We start from the raw sequence: 26,639 nt of genomic DNA, 5'->3' as shown, positions 1-26,639 counted from the left end.
AACAGCATTGCGGGCACAACAGTCGCGCATTCTGCGGCGGAATAAAAATTGCAGAGAGTTCTAAATAGGTCGGGCGAATCTGTGTTCGTTTTTCATAGCGCATATTGCCGGCACGGACTTGCGCAAATTTCGTCCCCTTTGAGTCCGCGCCATATTAAAATGTACGCGAGTGCAGTTTTTCCGCCGTTTTTACGCCGTAATGGACGCGAAATTACGTTTCATTAAGTACGCGCTTGCGCCCGACCCTCAACTGCTTCGTCTTTAATCTTCTCGAGAGCTCGTCCGCTAATCGAGAACCCAACGGGATCACCGATCGAGACTCTCGTTATCCTGCGCTAATTTTAATGATACCCGCCGAGACGCTCGCGTCGAGAAATGCCGGAGGGTTGAAAAATCTTCCTTTTAAACTGCATTTAAAATTCATGCCGCTGTCCTGAATAAAGCAAATCCGTGCGAGATAAGCGGAAATAAAAATAAACCCAGTAATTAGAAAAATTTATCTTGATTTTTCTCTGATAAATATTCTAATTTTTTTTCTTACCAAATTCTTCACTCTTTTATTATGTGTTTAATCCGTAAATATTTTTATATTTCTAAAAAGATATGAGAGTAAGGGATATTTTTTATCGCATATCTCTAAACTCAGTTCTTAAAGTCGACGAGTTTTTCACGAAGATCGTGAAATTGAAAACGAACGAAGCTCGATTTTCATTGACAAGAATTTACAGCATGCGGAAACCGCGATTTATCGCGACGGAACGGAATCGAAAGATATTGTTGTACTTTCTGCTTCCTGCGCAATATCAACATTCCGGACGAGACATTTCTCACCATTCCACAATACTTTACGTCGGTGATATAAATATCCCGACAGACTGAAAGTTATCGTCGTCTCTAAGACGCCATTACATGCTGGAAAAAAAATTCAGTTGTCTTATATCGCATTCTTATGCGAAGTGGGGTTACGTTAAATGTAGATATTAAATTATTTCACACACACACACACACACACACACACACATACATACATTTTTAATCTTTAAATTATTTCTATAGCAATCTTAAAATATATTTGTCTGTTTTGCTATTGTATAATAATTTATGTAAACAGTAGTCAAATATAAAGTAATAATTTATCTTCTTTATCTTAATGCAATTATTATTCACAGCTTATGCTCATTTATATGATGCTGAATAATAAACTAGTCAATCAGCAATGGGTGTGTGGAAAAGCTTGTTACAGTTTAATCGCGAAATTGTGGTGATCTCGGACTCCTTCATAGCACGACGGAGAATTTACATCGGTGGAAAAACATAATTTACAAGCGCGTGCTATCGCAGGGCGTTATTGCGCTTTTTATCGGCCGCAGGACATCAAATTTCCAATATGCTGACATGAAGTCTCTCTTCCGTTTACCACGATACGTTTTCCCTGTTCAGTTAGATTCTTCTTTTTGCGCGGAGATTTTCCACAGTGGTTTTGCGGTGGTGATTAATTTAGAACTGAGAGCTGAGAATTTCGTATGTTTGTGAAGAGAAGAAAACCGCTTACTACTTCTTTCTTTCTTTATAATAAAAGAATAAGATTATACAACTAAAAATGCATTGAATTAAAATTATTTTATATTTATTTATTTATTTAGAATTAATTATGAAAAAATAATATCAGGTTGAGGAAAAATCTTTTAATTATAACTTTTAATTAAGCAGTAAAGATTTTTATAATTAAATTTACAACTAAATAAATTATAACTAGTGTTACAATTGAATATTAAAACTAATAGGATTGCACAATATTGAGTAAACATTAAGCAATATGCATATATAAATGGATTTTTCAATATAATTTGTTGGAAAATTTTAAAAAAATTATAAACTTAAGTACAATAAATCTATATGAATGTAAGTTACAATAATATTTTTATGCAAGTATTTTGACGAAAACTGAGAAAATTAAAAATTTTTATTTATTTATTTAATATTATGTTTCCTATGATGGCTTTTAAGATTTGTGCGATGATGATGATATTAACACTACTGGCAAAAAGTTCAGAAAATTAGAAAATTACATCTCGTTGGATTTGTGCAAAGGCAAAGTTTTACTTGGATATTTTATAATGTACTTTGCCGAGCTCGTTGTATCTTTATAGTGTATAATTCCCTGTAGCTGCGGTCATTGGGTTAAAAGACAGAAAGACTTATTATTTTTTATTAAATATAAAGTTTATAATTATTATTATATACATTTAATATTAATTATATTAAATATATTTTTTATTAGTAAAAATCAAACTTAAACATTTTGATTTATGTTATTGTTATGCGTTATAATTGCGTTATAAATACATTATTATGCGAATTATAATTTATTTTTGTTATTACACACACACAATTACATTAATAGATATTGTATATAATTTGTCGAAAATTTATGTGTATTTTTAGGCATAAGTATTTATTTTATTTATTTATATTATAATTTTTCATAGACATACAATTATATTACAATAATTATTGAATATTATTTTATGCAATCTTAAATTTATTAAGTGTGAGTAATATTGTTCTAAACGTACGTGTACATTATATAAAAGATGAAACGTTATTTAAATATTCTTAGTTCAATGATCATCGATTTTTACATGCTTTCTCGAATCACCGACATATTGTTATCGACATCGTCAACTTCCATTCACGCGCTTCCTCGTTATAATTTCAATTCCGTGAGCTACGCGAATGTTTTACAAGCTAACGTAATTTGAGGGAAAAACGCGCTTTTTTGATGCGCGTACCTTTGGACATATAGAATTAAAAAACGCGCACGCGCACGTCCTGATGAAGCAGCTTTAATAAATATGTAAAAAAATAACGCATCTCACTTATAGCATCGTCTAGCGTGGCATTTATTATTATACTTTGGACAAGTTATTCTGCGTTTGAACTTTGTTATGCTGTATAATATTGCGTAGTAAGTTTATTCCAGATTATTATATCTTTCTTTTTGACGATTAAATTTTTTTAAACAAAGATATTTAAGCTAAACAAGCTGTCAAGCATTGAGTAATACAGTATTTATTCTATCAGTACGTAGTATTCTCAATTTGCTTTTCATTACAGAACTAATTTTGATCATTACTTAGGTACTCTTCAATTTAATAGTTGATTATTTATTGAATAAAACTGCATGTTTTTTTTATATAATATCTAATAAAATTTCAATGATCAGTAATTTCAAATAAATGAGAAAATGAACAATATTTACTTTTCTGGGGTTCGTCAATTATAAAACCATATGTGTTTTAGGGGACACAAGTACTTAGTTCATTTACTTATTATTTTTATATCATTTATTTATATATCATATAATTTTATCGACATACAAATATATTATCATAATTATTAAATATTATTTTATGCAAGTCTCAAATTGGTTAAGTTAATATAAAATCATGTATCATCACGAGAATTAATATCACTTTATTCAACTGTTCGTGATTAGTTCACTGACATGTGCATTAGAGAATGAATCATGTAGAATATCCAATATGAAGAATAATCAGGTAACAAACTTATATGATTTCGCATATTTTAGTGTAACAGTTAAATGAGGATATTTATAATAAATTATACATGCAATTATAATTAAAATTTTATAAATTACATTTGTAATTAACATTTGTAATAAAATAGAGCGAATTATTTAGCATGATCTTGTTATCATAAATGTTAATTAGTGCTTGTCATTCGCGCTTTGATGATATATTTATTATAACTCGTTTGTCATACGGTAAACATAACAAATTTCTAGGATGGCATGTTGCATAAGTTTAAGCTTTTATCAGAGAGAGTAGAGGAAATAATAGGGTGCGCAGTGTGCATGGTGCTTTATGCCGTGCAAACATCGCTTCCCGTTCTAATAGAACGCATTATGCATATGGGCTGGGCTCGACGTAACTGCTGACTTTATAGTCATTTGCGGTGGCTGCTTAAATAATCCGTGAGCTCTGCAGATGTTACCGATAAGATAGCCGATCGATAAACCACGCTCTCGAACGCGCCACCAGAATCATAAATTAATCAGAACTCATTGCGCACTATGCTGCAAAATCGTTGAATAATTCATACTCGTATGTTATAACAAACAGTCATTTTTTTAATCATATGTTTTTAAATCAAAATTAATTTCATAAAACTCATTAATTAGTGTATGTGAATATTATAACCTCCAATAACTGTAATTATACGAAATAAAAGAATAATTTAGCATTTATTCTGATTATTAATTATACGTTATAAAGAATATCGATTTTAAAATAGGTAGTAACTATTATACATATTGTATTACATTGGATTACATATTATAAGAACTAAACGGATATAAGTTATTACATTAAAAATTACTTTTATCTATTTGAAGCGCTCAGGAAGTTTGAAATATTTAAAACTGTAATTTTTTTTGTGTTTTTAAAGGTATAATTAAAAAAAATATCAGAAATAATTTCCATATTTATTTTATATTTTGTATCCGAATCACACACGTACTGCACATGATACCATATTTTTGGAGCGAGAATTTCTCTCGAGACGGTAATTTTACAAACAGCACGTCGTGCATAACTGTATACACAGCGACAAGCACCAACCCTTGGGGTTTTCTGTTGTCCTGTTATAAAGATTTGTTCAACGTTTAAGACAATCTACTGAACTGCGTTCGAAAATCTCAAAAGACGTATTACGAATGATTTATTTAAATATTAAATAATTAAACTTAATCAAATATATTTTTATTACGATTACGATAAACATACGATGAAGTTTTTATTAAGCCATTTGCAAATTTAAGAAGATTTATTTTATTTTAATATGAAGAATTAAATTAAATTCACATATTTCACATATATATAAGAACTGAAATAGTTTACAACTGCATAAAATTAGATGAAACATTAAATTTGCGATTCTATGTAAAGTGTACCAAAATTGTGTAGCGAAATTCTAATAAGATACTTCATAAATAATAGATTTATGTTCATTTTACAGCAAAAGTAGATAGTTTTATAAAAGTTGTATAACGAGAGACATTTATAAAAAAAAATCAACAAACTCTTTAATCAATTATACCATTTCATCACAATATTGTAAATTCTTTAGAGAATTTAGCAAAGGCAAAAATATTTTTTACAAACTATATTAATAAAAAATCTAATATTCGAGCTTTTCGATAATTAGTTCGATAATTAGAAGTTTTTCTTATTTTTTTACATGCATGTAAATGGCTGTTATTTTAATAACTGTATTTAACGAGGCTATATGCAAGCATGGAATCGTGCTTAGCAGCATGTATACAGTTATATGTAGGACACTTATTTATTTTTTTGCCTCGAGAAATTCATGGCGATTCACAATGCGTATTGTTTTGTTGAATATTGTACACGCATTTTGTGTGAAATAAAGGCGGAAATTTTTCTATCTTTGGAATAATTTTACTTTTTTTGACGCAGAAAATATAATTTATATAACTTGGAATATATTGCCAGACATTTAATGTCAAATATTCGAGAATTGTGGAAAAACAGTATTTGATAAAATATTCTTTGAGAAACAACTGTTATTATAAAAATACATTTTTCTAATACTTGATTCAAAATTTTATGTAGAGCATATATGTATATATATATTTTTGCTGTTGCATTACACGTCCACGTATAAAGATTATCGCAACATATTAATTAAAAATGACCTAATTCATTAACAAGTTTATAACACACTAGCTCGCTGTTAAACTATTAATTAGCGTTCGCGATTAAATATTGATACGTCGGATTGAATATTTCAATGACGGCCAATGAACGGCACAAAATCTCCCGCGAGGCGCAGATTACATCGCACATGTTGCATTTTAATATGCATATACGGAAGTACAATGAGTGCATTACGTGTAATGTTTCGTTGATGTACTGCAAAATTCGACGGTAAACAAAGTTGATATTAGACGACTCGCATCAGGCAGTATACGCAGTCAGACAATCGCGTTTAAGCCAAAGCCGTAAATCCGCCATAAATGGGCGACTGTAGATCGAGTTAAAAGCTTCCGGCTTTCGTCGACGACGGAAGGTTGAAACGCATGCTTTCTATATATATATATACAATTCTCTCGTTTAATTTACATAAATCTTACCGGAAGTTATCTTCCCTTTGTTTCTCTCCCTTTTAAGTTTGAAGTTGCATTGCGACTTCACTCTCACTCTTGTTGTTAACTTGATAAATAAACAATATCATATCAATCATATAAATTGTTTTAGAATTTTTACGATCACTTTTGGGATAATAAATCAAATGTTGCGTGCGTGTTTGTCTTTTTCTTTTGTATATTAATTTTATTTCTTGATTATACAAAGTTGCGTTTATCATATTTTCTTCGATTATCAATATCACTTTGATCAAACTACAAGTATCTTTTATTTTAACATAGATTGAAAAGCTTTTAAATTATATCAGCAGCTGAAAATCCTTTAAGGAATTAAACTTAAAAGCGAACCTAACATAATTTTGCTTCTTATACAATTTTAAATTGATTTTCTTTTCACATAATTTTCTTATCTTACATTTAATTATAAGAATAATGTTTATTGTAGTAAGTAAAAATTGAAATTTTAACTAATGAAAATATCGGAATATAAATGGAAATATGTGTAGAGAATTTAAAAGGCATGTTGTAACTTGTTTTGCAAAAAAAAAAAATCGATAACTGATCAAGTTATGTACTTTGGGCAAATTTTAAAAGACTTGGGGTCAATCTTATTAGTTTCATCGATTCTCTCTAATATGATCAAGGTTCTAAGATTGCGAATAAATGCAGAATGGCGGAAAAGCCCCGACTTCATGCATTTGTAAGTGCAATTTGCTCCTTAGAAATTACTTCGCGCTTGGAAAACTCGAATACCCGTCGATCGGCGATAGACGTTGAACGATTCTCTCGTGAAACGCTTGCGTTCCTTCGGTTTCTCTTGTCGATCGTGAAGATGGTTAGATGTAAAATGCAGGAACTCGATAATCGATAACTAGCTCGTAGTTACTTTTAAAGTTTTCTCACGATCTTTGTGGACGTTTGCTGAGAGTTCGCTCACTGAGCAAGCATCATTCAAATAATTAAGCAATCCTTAAACATTCTTTAATTATGTCATTATTTATAGCTTAAGACTTGCCAAGCTATACAACTTTAGTGACAAAGTTTATACTTGAATTTTGAAATTTTAATATGATTATAGATATATGTTCATATGTATTGAATAATTTCTTATAAATATTCACGCATGTGTTACCTAAAAGTTTATCAAGTGGCTATCTCATTTAATCAGATACATCAGTCAATTTTAATTACGTTTGTTCTTGTGAAACATCTGTTGGCTACGATTTTAATACAAAAATGGATATTTGTAACAGAACAAACGCGGTTTTTCTTTTTCGATGGAGAAAATGGAAACTCGAATAATCGTCCATCGTTCACAGACATCGCAGCGATTTCGATGTGGAATGCCGGGCGTTCCTACGCTTTGCCGTTTTCTGCGTCTGCAGCTTTCTGGCCGTGAAATGAAGCGAAATCGATAATGGAATACGCCCGTGCGCGAATTGTCGCAAGATAAGAACCATTATGAAGACAAACTGCCGATAGTAGGGAAGAGAACGTTCGCTTATTTGAATAGACTCTAAAAAAAGATTGCAATTCTTTTAGAGTTCGAATTTTGCAGCCAGTTAATGTTGCACGGTATGCGATTCTGGAATCGACATTGTTTCAAATATTTCTTAAATCTGGCGAGTTTTATTGAAGATTTTCTATCTATATATTTTGAAAATTAAATTCTAGATATCAATATTGAAATAACTCCAACTATGTTTTATTAATTGGTTATTTGAACAATTTATATTTGCAACTTTTGTGAAAACTACTTTAAATATGTCAATATTATCGCACTTAATAATATTTTGATCATAAGTTACATGATAATAATTTCTCTATTTTATTTTTCTATTTTACTTTAATAATCGATGATATTGATTATAAGTGACTTGCAAATAAAGAAAAAGAGTATAATTTATTCTATTTTGCAACGATTTTAAAACTTTATGAATAAAATAACGACAATGTTCAACCGTATAAAAGTGAAACGTTCAAGTGACACAAAAGCATGTTGGAAAATTTTCTTCGTACACTGGATTTCATATTCGATTTTGGTGGCTTTTGCGAGCAACGTGGCATAATAACGATAAGTGTTTCCGCAGCGTGAAAACGCATTCACGTTTCCAGCAACGTAGAGGGCAGGAGGAAGAAGGCGTGGTAGAAAAGAAAGGGGCTAAAAAGTAGTTCGTGCGCACGATATGTCACCTCATGGCGACAAATCGATCTCTACCCGACAATTAAAGTCACCCATCCCCCGCTAGGTTGGCGTGCGTCCCAATGCGATCATTATCTCTTACCGTGATTGACCCTCGTGATCGAGGCTGTACGCGGTTACCTTTCTTTCATTTTCACTCGTCATCCCCTTGATTAGAAAACTACTACACTTAGCTTTTAATTCAATTCGAAGGGACGAATGGCTTAAAGTGGTGTACTACAAAGTGTAAAAGAGTAATATATTTTTTGAAAATATATTTTTTTTAAATAGATATTTAATCACTTTTAAAGATTATTTTTAAAAGTTGCAAAAAAATTATAGAGGCACGAATCTTATTAATCTATTTATTCGATTTGCTTATTATAAGTAAAATTTTTAAGAAAGATTATATTTACTGTGGAAGATATAAAAATAGAAAAAAAATGATATCTAAGTTTGAATTCAGGTAGCAATCCGTAGATGAGCTCACTATGTGAATACAGATGTAGATATCTAATGCACCTTTTTGCATCCATGTATCCTCTCTTTTTTCCTTTTCCTGCTTGCGCGGAATTTTCCACGGAATTTTACATGGCAGGAAAAGACGCTCAGAATTACAACTGGAGAAAGAAGTTACCCCTTGCTTCGACTTCTTACGACTCGACGGGAGAGAGACGCGTTCTATTGGATAATGCATCCAGGGATACAAATGGACAATGTTCGAAAAGATGCTGCATCCTTTTGGATTCCCATATCGCTATCGAGGAGTCATAGAAAAAGATGAAAAGTGGAAAGGGAAGGTTAGGCGAGTGGATAGGCACTTTCGTAAGTTAGTTTCGTTCTGCGGAGCTGTTTTTAAAAGTTTGAAAGTGGGCGTGCGACTTGCTTTCCTTTGAGGGTCGTTCGATGAGGGATGCGCGATTTTACCACCCGTCGAATTTAACCCTCGAAATATCTTGACTTTCTATCGCGACGATGTTTTTGTAAGAAACGAACTACGTACTACGTTGTGAATTTTAACAAAGTTAACATATTTATAAAAATAATACAACTTATAAATTTGTCAAATATATTTCTTGTCAAGATTATTTTATGTTTTATTATTTATAATAAATGATTTTAAAAATCTATAATTTTAATATTTACAGAATATAGGATGCCTTCCCTCTATTTCCAACTTTATTAAATTATTTAAATTGTTGTAAAAAGGAGGAGAAAATAGATAAAGAAAGTTGTCACGTTTGTACCATATTAAAATTAATAATTTTAATCTTGTATCATACATAATTACTTATTATATAAATATAATTATATACAAATACAAATATACATATTATATAAATATATATTATATACTAATAGAATGTGTATTGTGTATATAAAATAATATAAAATATAATATTATATAAAAACAGAATTTGAAAGAAAATAAGGATTTTATATAGTCTATACTCAATATTACATAATAATTTCATAATAATTTAATTAAAAAAGAAACAACTATTTTTTCATCATTTTTATGATGAGATTGTGATATTTTAATTTATTCAGTAATTTTTATCTAATTGTAAATACAATAATTTATTTTCTACACTAAAAATACGGAATAAAACCATAAATCATATAACAATCATTCGAGAGAATCTTGTTCTTAACTTTTTTGACTTTTTATATCAGTGTACATGCCGATATTATCATTCTTCTCTAGTATCGTGAATAAACATTGTTTAAAGAAGAAAAAGTTAAAAGTCTCATAGTGTGTGATTTATCGTTAGGTTAGCAGGCATGGTTCTTCTACGATGAATTGTAGATCTACAAGCTCGAGATATCGATGGTATATACATATGTCGATATATGTGTGTATCTACATATGGTACGTATATATATATATATATATATATATATATATATACGTTGTGTATATATATATATATATACATATATACATATATATACACATGTATACATATATATAGATACACGCGTCTCGCTTGCCATCTCGCTAACTTACGAGTCCGCTTTTTTGATTTCCCTTGGCGGAGTTTTCATGTATTTTTCAGACGCGACTTGCACCAGTCGGCGAATGTGCGTTTATTGAAACTGCCCGCTGTTTGAATTTTTCTGAATTTCATACCTTTCTTTGGCAGAAATAGTGGACCATCGGTAAAGTCTTTAAAATATTATATTATGTACTATCAAGAGCCTGTTATTTTTTTTAATATTTTAATTTTAGAACATATAATTGCTTTTTAGTATTCTATTAATAAAAATTGAATTTAACATTTGCACAATTTTGTATTTAGAGTGTTTTAAAAAAATTACTAATTATGATTTATTTACAAAGATATTAAATTCTGCACGTTTTGTCAAAATGAGTATTTTTATGTCTTAGAATAAAAAAAACGAATATAAATTTTTGTTTTTAAATAAATGTTTTTAATACAATTTTTTACATACAAACATACTTCGCAAGAAAAAATCCATTTTCATAATTTGATCAAATTAAGATTTAGTTTAAATTATATAGTTCTTATATCTGATTATTAAACTCATAATTATATCGATTATGTTTCCATTAATTATTTGTCACACTTGATCTCTTTCCGAAATCGAATTACTCACACTCATGAATTATCATTATTATTAGCGATAAATTATTGAAATTGACTATCTGTGCTTTTTTTGAAAAAAAGACTTTGCTCTTACAAGTTGATTTATCGCGCCTTCTTTTATTTATGCATACGTATATATGTATATACATCTCGTATGTAACTTGTCTCGCCTAATTGCCTACAGAATATTATCTTGAAAACACTTCGATTTAATTAACATACGCTCGAGAATCTCAACGTGAACGTTCGAGTGCACGACACTTCTTGTTATCGGCGACTGTATTAACTGCAATGCCGTCGATGCGCGGCCGCAAGGGTTATGCAATTTACGGCGTTTACGTGTGCTCGCTAAGCCATAATCGCGCGATCGAAATTGCGGTCTATGCGCGGACATGAGCAGTCGCATGATGCAGTTGAGCGACAATGTGTGATTAATGATCCAGTTGTCGAGGGAAAAATGAACATGAAAGTATAAGCATAAGAGAATGAATAATCGTATTTTCTTAGAACTTTAATTAAATTAGAATTAATGATTTTATTTATTTGTCTGTAGTTCAAAAGCTACACAAAGCTATTTTTGATTCATTATTTTTTATGATATAGTAATTTTATTTTAAAACAAATTAATAAAATATTTTAAATTTCTTTTTCATATTTTTTAATTAATTATAAATGTTCTAATTTTGTCTCTGTCATAATTTTATTATATCTTCAGTTTTAATTTTTGAAATTTATTTTACAAGGAAATCGATAGTGTTTCTTTGTTCTGGACAATGTTCAATTTCGACAATGATTAATTATGTATCAAAATAGCTGCAATACAAAATTAAGAGTCTATAGAATTTTCATCGCAACAATAAACAATTCGTTAATACTGCAGTTGTATATAAAATGGATGAGTTATAACTCAATTAATGCATCCAGTACATATCATCCGGCTTTCAAATTGCGGTGAGAAAATAAAAACTCTATATGGCAAAATTATTCTGCCGTGCGATAAATTTGATATATTCAGCGTTTACAAAAAAAGAAAAAAAATTTATTTTTTGCACTTCCCAATTTCCAATGCATTCCACATTTTATTTTTTATTATTGGAATTTTCATTAACAGAATCTTTTTATGAAAATAATAAAAAACTTTATCAAGATTAATCAATTATTTATAATTAATTAAAGGTAACGAGAAAAAAGAGATCAAAAATTTTGGTAAAAATTTATTTGAAAAGTTATTTAAAAGAAAATTTTATTTTGCTCAGTTTTTTTAAATTATTGTTATTGTCAATTATGCACATTACTTACAAAGCAATTCTAAATTGACTTAATTGATGACAGAAAAACAAATTAATTTAAAATGCTTACACGAGATTTGCTTGAGTCAATTTTCAAGTTAAAATGAAATTGAATAATCACAGAAATTTATAAAGTTACCTAAAGTAATCACAGGCAAAGTTCGAGAAAGTATGTTTCCTTAATTAATCGATTAATCAAATTAACCGAGCGGCTAATGAAACTACAATGCCAACACCTACTACACAATATTTGTTTTAAAATCAGGAAGAGGATCGGAATAGAATATTTGTATCTCCATTGTTTTTAATATTCCTCTCTGCGTAAGAGAATTAAAATGGTCCTGCTATCGTGTATTGGTGCATTTTTTACGACGTAATCCCGATTTATATCGATGCACCGACAGCCGGCTGATCGTGGGGCTTTATTGAAATTAAACGGAACTTCATTCGTGTGCGAAATTTTCGATACTGAACAAATTGTATCGTCGAAGTTTATTTTGTCTGTGAACGCCCGTCATAGAGACGAACGGCTATCGTATTTCGCCAATTATCATACTGTCTGGCGTTGCATTATCCGCGAATCAGCTACTTGGCAATCCGTAATTATTTCCAAATTATCTCACCGCTGTTATCATCGATCGCGAGCATTAATAACTGAACAACAATGAGAACGTGAACGAGCGGTCGAATCGCTGGGTAGCATTCGACCACTAGGCACGAGAATCGATTACAGTTCTCCGTCAGAGCCTCGCGTGCATTAATTCGAACTCGCATAATCTTGGTCTTAAAAATGCTCGTTATGTTTCACAACATCTAGATTAAATAATTTTTATGTTTTACGAATTGCTAAGACATTTCTTGACATTAATGTATACTAATGATATATTATTATTAGCCATAATAACGTGCATAAACATTAATATTAATTTAATTATTTATATAATTTTGTTTTGAAATTTATATCATTTTGTTAAGTTACTTACTTTTCTCTATATATATTCAAATCTAAATTTAAAATATTTGTAAAATAAATTTTTATATAAAAGTATATACATAAAAAATATATATGTACATATATAGTATATATAAAAATTAGTATTAATTGATTGGGTTAAACAAAAAATAGAATATAAATGTGGATTATTTAGACGCGACTCTAAATTTGTGCACATATTAGAAGATATAATGATGACACATTTCTTTTTATTTTGCACGGGCCGCTCCATCGAAAAAATGATACAATTTTAAACCAACTTCGCAATGACATCGTTACAATATATTGAGAACTGTAAACCTACCTTTAGTTGCAAACGATCATCATGGACGAACGTCGCACTTTGTAGCACAATCTGGATTTATAACGGGAAAAACACCCGCTTTTATCGAGTGCTCGCGGCCTTCGTCGAAATTAAACGAGCGTTTCGCACCCGTCTGACCCCTTTTGGCTGTTTCATTGTGTACATAGTCGCTTCGTGTGGATGTATTTTATCGGTATGGAACATTTTAATCTCTTTCGCAGTTCGAAAGACTCGTAGAATCCTATCGAAATTCTGTTTTGAAAGAATGGTTCGGATTTGCGATTTATAGTATATAAGAATTTATATACTAACAAATATTATGTATATTATATACTATATACTTTATGTATATTTATGTAGGTGCATATAAGAATTTATTCTTCGATACTTGTTATAATTTTATTCACTTTATCGATTAAATATTGTATACAGAAAATTCTGATATAAACATTTATTCTTTACATATAAGTTAAAAAAAATATATATACAAATATTAAAAATACATAGAATAGTGTAAGACAAATATATGAGGTAATTAGCTCGCGGCGTGTTGTTTTTATCCTCGAGTGCACCGTGGCCAAGTTCGCTTACAACATGTTACTTTCACCATCAAACGTGCGGCAGTCAAGTCTGCTTGCGGCATGTTGTCTTTATCAATAGACACTTACTATGTGAGTGAAACTCTCTTTTCTCTTTTTCATTAAAATATTGTAAAAAATTATATTAAATCTTTTAATATGTATATATATATATAAACAATATAAAAGACAAATATAAGGAAACATAACATAATATTGCATAATATATGAAATATTGAATAATTGTATAAATTTTATTCTGCTTGAAATTATTAATTACATTATTATAAATTTCCACATTACTGGTCAGGGATACATATTTAATGGCAGTGCATCGAGATAATCAAAATTAATTATATTATACTTGTAAGAAATATTATATAATTATTTAATTTGTAAATTACAATAAAAATATAAATTGTTATATAAATATGTATATACCCGCTATTGTAATTTACTAATATTTCACTAATTTAATATATATTATATAGATTGTTTAAAATTATTAAATGATAATTAATAATTAAAATATTTTTTATTGCTTTTTTTAAATGTAACCTATAACTTTCAATTATTAATAATTATAAACAATTAAACATAAAAGATTTTTAATCAATCAAGTTTGAAGAATATTATAAATCTTTTAATTAACTTTTAACAGGATAATATATTCAGTGTGATCATAAAATACCGGCGACGCTGTAATAATTTGCGTATTCGGCATCACCGACATTCACATTGTACATTTTGCTATTTTAATTTAAAACGACGCGTGTTTCGTGACGCGAACACTCACGAGTTAATCGCGTACGAACGGCCGAACTGCACTAGAGAAAATCCCTGGCAAATCCCGGACGAGTGCAACTCGTGCATCGTGCGGCAATCCTCGCGCAAGCTGCAGGTAGCGCGAGGACGATTGTCCGTGCCGTTGCACGTCCCGAAAACGATAACATCTCATGATCTGTCGGACGGATGAACAGAACGTGGGGCGCGCAAATTCTGCGTTGCGTCAAGCCGATAATTGAAAATCAGTGTCCCATATATCGATTTACTGGATTGTCGAATCTCTAAACGTACATGTCCCTTCATCATTGTTTCATCATTCGCGAGCCCATCCAACTTTCTGATGAAAATGTTTAATGCGCGCGTTTTATTATTCTCGCAAAGTGTCAAACAGCAAAATTATATATCGTACTATGTCCTGCGACAAAGAGGTGAGAAAAAAGTAAAAGAGAGAAATTTTAAATAAAATTTTAGTACAGAAATCTGTAAAAAATACATTTGCAATTTTTGTTCACACAATACTATTTATTCGATGTGTTTAGTTGAAGTTGACATTGAATAATGCTGCTATATCCAATAGAAAACTCGTTGCTGCAGATTGGAAAAAGTGTTAAAAGTGCCTATTATTTCAATGTGAAAACATAAGCTCACTTGTGGTATTTTAAGTATCTTTGGTGAATCTAAAAAAAATATTTTAATGTTATCACTTTATTTTCTTTTATTTTATATACTCTTGTTCAAAATAGCTTTTTTTAAAATTATTTTAGAATAAAAAAATAATATTAGATATTATCAAAAGAAATATATTTCTTTCATTTGAACACTAGATAAAAACGTATTCAAAAATTAAAAAATTTGTAAATCTTTAATTTAATTGGTTTAAGTAGTTAATGCTTAAAGATAACATTTTATATCCTTTAGAAATAATTTAATGATGCACATATTTAAAAAATTCATATAAAAGAGATCCACGAGTAGTAGAAAATATAGCGACAATCCGCTTCGTGCTAAATTCACCGGTCTGCTTCTGCTCATTTTCGCCGTGTGCGTTGTCGAGAAAAGTAATTTTTCGTGTTGTAATCGGTATAATCCTCAGTCAGCTGGCCGAATATGAATACTAAGAGGATTTTCCGGATTTCGTGGATGCAATGCGCGACCGCGAAAGGGACGCCCAACAAATTATGCAACACGCGGTCGGCCACGTGATAATGAGCGGCTGAAAAATCGGACTTTCCCTGCGCAAGATAAAGCAGACTACTTGTTCCATGATAAAACGCGTGCCATGATAAAACGGCTGTTCCCTCGAATTAACGCGCGACTGTAGACTTGAAATTTTGCTTATATATATATATACCTGTTCGATATTGTCGATGATATAGTTGTTAATTAATTTTTATTTATGAAAAAGGAAACCGGGTAAATTGTTTTTCTTATTTATAAAAACGAGACATATTATATATATTATATATTATATTTCTTACTTATATAAACGAAATATTTATATATGTGAAAAGGTACTTTTATTAATGTCAGAAAAAATAAAGAAATATATTATAGAAAATGCGTTTAGAAAGAGAGAGAATGCGATATTTAAAAATATGTGTGCAATATATATATTAAAGAATGTGTTAATATTTCTCTTTTTCTTTTTTCTTGCATATTTTTTTCCCTTTGTTATCCATGATACAGTTCTGAAAATTTAAATGGTTAAATTTATTTAGTTTTATACGAACAATAAAAAAATAATTAAAAATAGAATTTAAGCATAGTTAAAATAATTGTAATTTGTGTTTAAAAAGATTTATTATTTACAAGTTTTTATAAAAATGGTAGACTGATAGAAGACGCTCATCTAGTCGTATCACAAATATCATATTACTTAAAATTTTGCTCAACAATCAAAAGTCACCTTAGGAATTAAAATGAGCTGTTTATGACGATATCATTTTGCAAGCACATTATTTTAATTAATTTTCACCCGTGACACACGTCGAAAATTTACAATCGTATTTTCCTCTCGTTAATACACGATCGCCTCTTTCGGACGTAGACGAGCGGACGTAAAACGAGTCGAGCAATATTGGCCGTCTTAAACGATCCACGAATAAGAAAGGGTTAAAGAACGAAGAGTGAAGTGGGAAGGCAGGGACGAGAAACGAGACGGAAGTAACTGCTCGGACGGAAGTTCCAATTGCCGACTGGATCTATATTTAATAAGACGGGGAGTTATACTTTCTGCTGGAACACGGTCGGTCACGACGCGCAGTTCGAGCGCGAAAGTTTCGTCGGAATTATCCTTCACTCCGCCGGCCTCCGTCTCGCCATCGCCTGAGATAATTAAATATATCCGCGCACGGAAAATGCTCAAATGGATTTTCCTCTGGACGAGGGTCGCGATAAGGAATTTTCCCGTTCGAGAAACAGCACTGTTGGAGAAAGTTTTCTTCCCCCCAATATCTTTCCTCCTTTTCTCGTTATATCATTCGCGCCTCCCTAACGTTTTGTTGATCATGTCATGCTAAAGCGGGTCTCGCACTATGCTAGTCATGTTACAAAGCTTATGGAAGCGTAAGATCGTTTTCATCAAAAGAACAATTTCATCAAAACTGCTCAGCTAACGATATTCTGATAATCAGAAAAAATTTAAGCTTATTTTTGCCTTTAAAAAAGAAATTGTTAAATTTATCATAATTCTTTATTCTTATCTTAATGTCTTAATAATGGCTTTTGACATAATTTAGTAATGTTATTATTTGTTTTTTACTGTCCTGCACATTTCGATATTTTTTATATTTCCTGTAATATTCTATAGAATTAAAAAACATTAATATTAAAACATATACACTTTAAAATTAAGGCAACATTATATATTGTTAATAGAAACTATAAAATTTTTATTATATTGTATACAAGGTTTATGATTTAGAAACGTTTTTACAAATTGATAATATATAAAATTTATTTAAAACACAAGTTTTATTTTACGGGTTTAGCAATTCTTAATATAGAAAATTGTATAATAATTTCTGCGGAATCGGTGCAGATTCATACAGAAAATAACTTTTTATTGGTACCATTGCGGCACATCTGTGCGTTGCGCAGCTGCTTGCAGCGGCATACAATAAATCGAGAAACGTTGCAACATACGCATATAAGCATATCTATATAAGCATATCTTTCTGGAAAACAGTATCGAGGCGCAAATCGCGATTTTATTGTCTTCCTAGGTGTGATACACGACAAGAATCTCGTTTAAAATTGTTACGTTATAGACCTCTCGAGAGAAGCGCCATTAAGTTTCATTTTTTCTTTATTTCAATTGAGTTAGCCCCGCGCGAACTTCCTCGACAAAGTTAGTCGCAAACGAAGGACTGTAATTATTATGCCGCATAGCGCGACTCTTGGCTCGCGGCACTGCGACATCGAGGTCCCGAAGGAACCAATTTAATTCCCGAAACCGACAAGCTTTGATAGGGAAAAGATTGTCCCTACGTTGCTGTTTTTAGCATAACAATATAAATTTATATAATATAAAAATTAAGTTTTTTTAATGTTCCGTCAACATAAATCTTCATTATTTTATAACTTTCATACTTTTATAACTTTTATAACTTTTTATGTTTGTTTACGAAATTATAATTTAATTTTAATTATAATTAATTAATAATAATTTAAATTATATAAAAGTCTTGTTAATTAGATAGAATTAATTTTGAAATATTCACACATGAAACATTAGATTTCTATGATTATTTATTTTAGCAATTCTTATACACAGCTGGTGATAGGCATAAAAATACAAATTTGAATTATATGACAAATTGCAATTACAATATTGAAATATGTTTAAAATTTGTAAAACTTTAAAACAATGCAATGTTTATGATTAAACATATAACGATTTTTGTACAACCTGACTAATTAAAGCATAAAACTATTGAACTGCATTAAAAATTAAAACTATTAAACAGTTAATTGAAAAAAATTGCTCTGATGTATAGAACAAAAGAAATTACAAATTGCTTTATTAAATATGAGAAATCATGAATTTATATAAATATTACGATACTATAATAAATTATTATTTATTTTATAGAAATCTGACTATATGTGTATCTGTGTAATTTAGTCAAGAGATAATAACTTAGAGTGTTTTTGTAATGTAACTAAACAAAAGAATGTTTATAAGAATATCATGTTAGTAGTATGCTGAATAATAATTCACTAACAATGCTTTTTGATTGCGGGATGAAACAAAAATAATGTCCTTATATAAATATTTTTATATGCATCGAGATGCTTCGATGAAAATGAAAAGGACGAAAATAACCAAAGCAATTTTAAGCATTGAGAGATTTTACGGCAAGTGAAAAAAATCAGCTGGAAAACGAATAAATTAAAAGCGGAATTGTGTTGCGCCAACTGGTGAAAATTGAAGTCGACATTTTTCAACCGTCGCTCGTTCTTTAATCAATGAATTCCCTATTGGATTTCTCCCACTCAGAATTTTGTTTGTGATCACGACTCGTCAAGCTCAATTATTCGTTTTAAATACTAAATGCTATAAATAATTTTCTTTTATATTGCTCAGAAGAATTTTAGTATTTACAATTGCAATTTATAGATACATAAATAATTTAATTTGAATATCTCTAGATATTATTGTTTTTAATTAGTGCATATTTCTGTAGATTTATATGTGTGTGTATATATTTATGTGTGTGTGATATATCTTCTTTTAGTTCATTTAGTTTCAATGATCTGAGAAATGATATGATTAATTATGTACCTTTTTTATTGTTTTCCCATTAAAATAACAAGACTTTTATATTATTTATTTAATATTTAATATAAGAAACATATATTCTGAAATATTTACAATTAGGAAAAAGCGTGTGATTTCGAGTATAATATATTAATTTGTTTTTTTTTAAATAATTTTAGAGAGAAAAACTTTCAACTTTTTTTAGAATTACTAAGATATCTCTCGGTTTTTTTATTTGGAATAGAGAGTTTTCCGTAATTTAGTTTTTTCTTTATAAAATCCAATTATAACAATTATAGTTTGTCCTGTTAAGAATTTAATATTTTTAATTAACTTTTGAAATAATATATTATATATCATGTAATAATATATCATATATCAGATATTAATAGAAATATAATTACATGTTTTTATTTGATTCTTATGCACATCGTTTTTTATAAATGTACATTGTATGTACATTTGTAATACAATTTTTTAATATATCTTAATACAAATATTTACCTCCATTTATGATCCAATAACTGATATAATGCTGACATGATGGAAGAGCGCTGGTAGAGGACGAGGATAGTCACATAATTTGTAATCACGCTATATATTATGATTTATATTGCGATAATTCCATGTGTGTTTGTTTCGTCTAGAAACGTCGTGACATACTCGAATATCAATATGTAATTGTGACCGATGGCCGCCTGATTTTCACAATGGTTCTGAGTCGATCAGATGAACAATATTGTTTACCCATTTTGATCCTTCGAATACGCACATGATAAATATCCATTTAAGTTAGTCGACAAAAATAGTCAACGCGTTTCAGAGAGAGAGAGAGAGAGAGAGAGAGAGAGAGAGAGAGAGAGAGAGAGAGAGAGAGAGAGAGAGAGCATATGATAGATTATATAATAATAGATACATTATATATTTTTCTAATTGTTTATTTCTTTGTATAGTAAATATATTTCCTAAGGAACATTTATAAATATACCTAAAGTACGATATATTTATTATATGAACGTGAAATATATAGTTAACGTTAATCATTAAATGTATTATACTCACATACTTGACACAAAAGCATATAAATTTACGTAATTCTATTTATTTATTACAAAAGAAAGTGCTTTTGTATTACAATTAATACATTTTTTTTTACAACTGTTATTTAAAAAAATCAGTAAAACTGTTGAAAACAAATTGACATTAAAAAGATATTTTCATGATTGAAAATGCTTTTGGCGGAGATGCTTGAGCTTCTAAATGACTCTCTCAGAAATTTTTTTATCTTATTGTTAAACTTCTTTACAGTGAATTACCGGATATAGAAGTTCCAATTTTCACGAACATTTGTATATTGTTTGTGCTTCATCAACGCATCGTAAAAGTGACGGGAAAAACGAATAGAGAAAAAGAGAGACGGGCTGAATAATATTTCCATTTTGCTTTATTATATGCCCAAGTCCAGAAGCCTCCCTCCTTACCGCCGTTTGTTGCCGTCCTTCCGCGGAATAATTATTCTTCGTTGCAGCGCGTAGTTTTTTCCCCTCCTCTGAACCTTTTTGTGGCGTCTCGGCCGCGGTTTTATAATCGCTCGTTGTTTTAGGCGAATGGAAGTTCTCTCTCTCTCTCTCACACACGCTCTTTTTCTTTCTTTCTGTATACCTTCTTTTATTCCTCTCTCTCTCTCTCTGCCACTCTTCTTTTTCTTCTGCACTCTTTCGCGGAGGCACTTTCTCGCTTAACGACGGCGGGAAGAAAAATAAGTAGTACTACTCATTTTTAATGCAGGACATAAAGCGCTGTGCATCTTGAGAAGAAGCGTGCACGCGAAATCCACTCGCTAAATTGAATTTTAAAGGAACGTTCGGTTTAAAAACCGATTTGCAGCCGGAATAGATGCAGTTTGAAAAAATTAGTGAGTATAGGTATGTAAACATCGATGCGACATGCAAGATACAGTTAAGGATGTCACATACATTTGTTCTAGAGTTTGTGTTTCTTCAATGAAGATGATTTTTGTAGTAAGATGAAAATTTAACACAGGTTGGATTCTTTTCTTTTCTTTACTGATGCAAGATTTGCAGTTTTTATAATCAGCAACTAAAATTTAATTTTTATTAATTAATAGTCAATATGTAATCTTTCTTAAGACATTATAGTGTAATATAATTGTATATACTTAAAACACTATATATATAACTAAAAGATTCGACATTTTTATAAAATACTGAATAATAAATTTGCATATGTGGAAGTGATTTAGAAAATTGTAGCTATTATATAGGCTAAATAATATTCCTATTAGATCTTACAGCATAACGAAATACCGGAAGTATATTACCCGCGGCTTCTCATCGTTATACTTTTCTAGTTTAACAATTCATTCACTGTTTGTTTCTTTCTCATCACAGTAGTAAATTGCTGCAGTGAAATTTTTTGCGATGGCAGGAAAAAAAGAGAGAAGTTAATATACATACATACACACATACATATATACAGAAGGAACAGAAAAAAAGGAATAAAAAGACATGGAAAAGAGTGAGAGAGACACGGCAAAAATCGAGCACGCGGATTTTTACGAGTCTCTCACGAAACGGAAGTCGATAAAAGAGGAGTGCACGGTTCTCTCTTCTGCCTGTACTGTAATTAATTACGAAACGTTCACAGCGGAGAAGGGGTGAGCAAGTAAGGGGTTGAAGGGAAAAGGACGGTTGGCGGGTACAAGCGACTATAAAAAATTCCGTATAGGAGGCGCAGTCACTTCGTGACCGTACTCGAGCGTGCATTGGCTCGGGCACCACATTGTGACATCAGGATTTTTCCGATCATCCTGTGTGAATAAGGGGAAGAATTTAAAGCGGCGATAGTTAACAGGTATATACTATAGCGGCGACATTAATGCATTCGAATATAAGAGAAATGGTATGTAATGTTAATGTAATTGTAATGATTAAAGCGCCATTTTTTAATCAATCATTTAGGCAAACGACAAAATGTCGGAGTATAAATAAAATGACAGAACATTTACACAAACAAATACACATATATATTATGTATGCATATTTTATTGACTTTGATATTACTGAATCAATTATAATCAAATATTGGGAATTTTATGGAACAAAATTTCAAAGACGAAAATTTAATTATACGCGCGGAAATATTCGTGTATTTACGGTTTATGGTACAGTCGGTACGGTTGGAGCAATTTCGCGAGAGAGATGGGAGATTTTGACAATCGTGGGAGCTATTTTGAAAGAGCCCAGGTCACAATGTCGTATTTCTCCTCGCGCTCGGCGTCGAAATAGACGGATTTCTGCAATCGCGAGCGTCGAATGAAGCCTTTGACAGCGGCCATTTCTGAAAGTGCTCCTACATCTTTGAGAATTTCGTTCGAAAAGAGAGAGAGAGAGAGAGAGAGAGAGAGAGAGAGAGAGAGAAAGAGAGAGAAAGAGAACGGGAGAGAGAAATGAAAGGAGATTCGTATTTCCGTTACGCTATTGCGCGATACATCAAACGCGAAACAAATTTATGCGCGCACGGGGGGGCACATTGTGATATCATAAGGTATCATAAGCGATGCTCGTGACCCCCTTCTGCTCCGACAACGGCGCTTTCATTCGTTCATCTCGCAGGATGTAATCCGGCTGGCAACGACATTTCCGGTATACGCAGTAATGCGAAAAGACATCTCCACAGTGGCAACTCAATTCTCGATATCGTGTACTAGGACAATACAGATACATTCGGAAATAGAACAAAATATTATTTGACATTCGATATATTGCTTTGTCATAAATAAAAATATCTTTTTTAGAAAAAAGTAAATAATTTTTCTATAATAATTTATATAAGTATTTTATTTGTATAATAAAAATTATTATATATCTGTAATTTAATATATTTAATTTTTTACTATTTTTTTCAATTTTAACTTAAAAAGTATTCTACGTTTCTTTTGTATGTAAGGCATTTATCTTCTAAATATATTTGATTAATTTTACTGCTATTTCTACGTAATAAAAGTTCTAATGAACAAAACGATACTATGGTAAAGGATACATCGCAATTGTATATTTAGTAATAGCTGAATTATGTAGAATTGCAGAAATTGGGTAAAATAAATCGCGAAAGATAAGTATCATATCATATACATATTGACGAAATCATAAAGTTATTTTGGACTGTTTTATGCATGATGCATGTCTGATTGCGTCGTTTGAGCAAAAGCTCGATTCAAGCAACTTTATCGATGCATTAACAGCGACGCAATTTGCACTTTATACTCATGTTTGACAATTTGTAAATTTATGATCGCAAAAAGTTGTAAGAATAAATGATAAAATATGATAGTTATAATTGATCATTTTAAACCTTCATACGTTTAAATGAAGAATTGAAAATTAGAAAATTTTCAAAAATATTAATGTAAGAATTTTAAAATTTATGAAGCTTTTTTCATATAGCAAGAATTCTTTAATTTTACAATCGTGTAAATTTTGCAGACGCTCTAAAAGCTGATTAATATTAAAGAAAGTAGCTTTTTTTCACACACTTTATTTTTTCTAATATATCTGTAATTTTTTAAAATTTATTATAAAAATATTTATATATATATATATATATATATATATATATATATATATATATATATATATATAAAATGCATATCTAACATAAATATAGTAACGTAAATAAATATATGATAAGTTTTAAAATTATATGCTAATCTGAATTTTAATTAAAAATTTTTCGATGCCTATACATATTTCCCAGACATGTGTCATAATATATATAAGTTTTTATATTTGTAATTTGTAAAACACGTTGAAGCATCCGCATGTAAAGATTTTATTAAAACAGTGGATTTTCAATCGAATTTTTTCCCAAAAATTTATGAATTTTGCATACAATTACTTCATTATTCCGATAACTTTATTATTGTACTAAAATTAACTAGATTTTCCGATGTTTTGCAAAAAATTTCATCCGAAATGCACATTTGTCTTTATTAAAAAGAATTCTATTCGGACATTACATTTTATTCGCGTTGATTTACGACGAGTCGGTACAGACGCGTGCGCCCGTTTTATTCGCGCCTTTTCATTCTCATTCAAACTATCCGTGTGCGCCTAATGAAATATAATTTGTCGTCGTCGGAGAGTTTCACGTCGGCCAGTTATAAATAACGGAAACGCTTTATCGCGCGGGGGATATTAAATCACTGCGCACTCTCTCTCTCGCATTTCCTTTCTCGCCGTCTTTCGACCGGTTTTGTCACGCGGTAATTTGCCGTAATAACGACGAATTTCCCGAATTTTTCGGCCTTGGCGAACTGATCTCAATGGAATTCCCCTTTCCTTTTCTTCTTTTCCGGCCGTAATGTCGGGTTTTAATCTTATCCGTCGCGCTGCGGCGCGAGAAAAATGTTAAAAGCGCATTCTTTATGTGCGCACTGGCTTTTTAATATCACGTCTATCCGATTTCAGGGTCGGGCATCAAGGTACCGATGGCCATACTGAATTGCCTCTATGCCCGCCAATTGTGCTACGAGGACTCATCGTGTAGCGCTATTTTGGAGATAATACCGAGAGTCTGTGGTCCGGAATTAGGTAAGTGAGTCAAATTTGCTTTTTATTAACATAATTTGGATAATTAGTTAATTACCATTGCGTTAATAATTAATTGTTAATTACACATTTATGCCTCATTTATACCTCAATGTTAATCATGCGTGGTTAATCGGGATTTTCAATATTAGTTTAAATCCGAATTCATGATAGCCGGATCAATGGTAATCGAGGCAGTTGTGGTATTATGTGATGTTATCTAGCAGTACAGTTGATAGGTCAGAGACATATATATAATTTTAATTTCTATATACTGAACTTTAATTTAGATAAAATCAAATATTGGAATTTATTTTAAGTTATATTCAGCTTTTATAGATAATGCTCTAAAATAATCTTTATTCAATATTTAGAAATAATCCAAAACCGAGGGGTTGGTCTACTAACTGTTATAATGTACAAAAATTATCCTTTGATACGGATTACCCTTAAATTATACCTCGGATTACTTAAGATTACCTAATGATATCTCAAATTAAAAATAAATTTTGAAAAAAAAATTTTACTTTCAATTATTTTAACGCTAAAGATTATTTAGATTTACCAAAAATAACCTTGGATTACCCAAAATTTTGCTGGGATCGCCGCTGAATTATCTAGCCCTTGTACAAAAGTTATCTCAGTGACCAACCCCTCGTCCAAAACGAGACGGGCAAAAAATGAAGCATAAATCTTACTTGCGTGTTTTTTATTCACACGACAATGTATATTGCATTATTTATTCATTAGCAATTTATTTTTTATATTTATAAATAATTCGATGAATCAAAGAAATTTAAAAAAGAAAATAAAAAATACAATTGAATGCAATCTGGTTTGTTTTGCAAAATTTAGAAACTAATTTTCTTTCTCTGCGCGCTGGAATTTTCTTTTGTGTTCTCTCAATTTTTATTTATATATTTTATTTATACACATATATATATATATATATATATATATATAATTTATTATTTTTATGCTTTGAGCAAATATAATATTGAGTCTTGTTCGGAAAATGAGATATAATTTGATTGAATCTGTTATTATTGGACAATTTCACCAAGAGGTTTCATGCAATATTAAGATACTCGCTCAATACATTATTTATATGTCTCATTTTGTAATAATCATTGACCTTAATGATACATAATTCGTAGAATTTCGTACTGGTCTGTGTAAAATAAAAGGTGTCCCACGAGCGCGACGGCATCACATTTGAAATTTCGCGACGTGGAAGCACCGCACCGTATTTCCATGAAATTTGCATGCGGATCTCGAAATCTCGAGAAATTTCTTATGGAAACGATGATGACATTAATGTCTGGATTTTGAA

The 26,639-nt window shown here is 30.4% G+C and overlaps 1 protein-coding gene across 4 annotated transcripts in view; it reads left to right on the top strand.

Moving 5' to 3' along the window:
* Window positions 1-26,639, top strand: part of Gfrl (Glial cell line-derived neurotrophic family receptor-like) — a 278,745-nt gene that overhangs the window by 110,075 nt on the left and 142,031 nt on the right. For all 4 annotated transcript variants that reach the window (XM_072894686.1, XM_072894685.1, XM_072894687.1 and 1 more), the window contains one exon: window positions 25,187-25,309. In XM_072894686.1, coding sequence (XP_072750787.1) covers window positions 25,187-25,309 — 123 coding nt within the window. The remainder of the gene's footprint in view (window positions 1-25,186; window positions 25,310-26,639) is intronic.

Source organism: Anoplolepis gracilipes, chromosome 6 (genome assembly GCF_047496725.1).
Source record: "Anoplolepis gracilipes chromosome 6, ASM4749672v1, whole genome shotgun sequence".
Classification (NCBI taxonomy): domain Eukaryota; kingdom Metazoa; phylum Arthropoda; class Insecta; order Hymenoptera; family Formicidae; genus Anoplolepis; species Anoplolepis gracilipes.
This window is presented reverse-complemented; position numbering and strand designations above follow the sequence as displayed.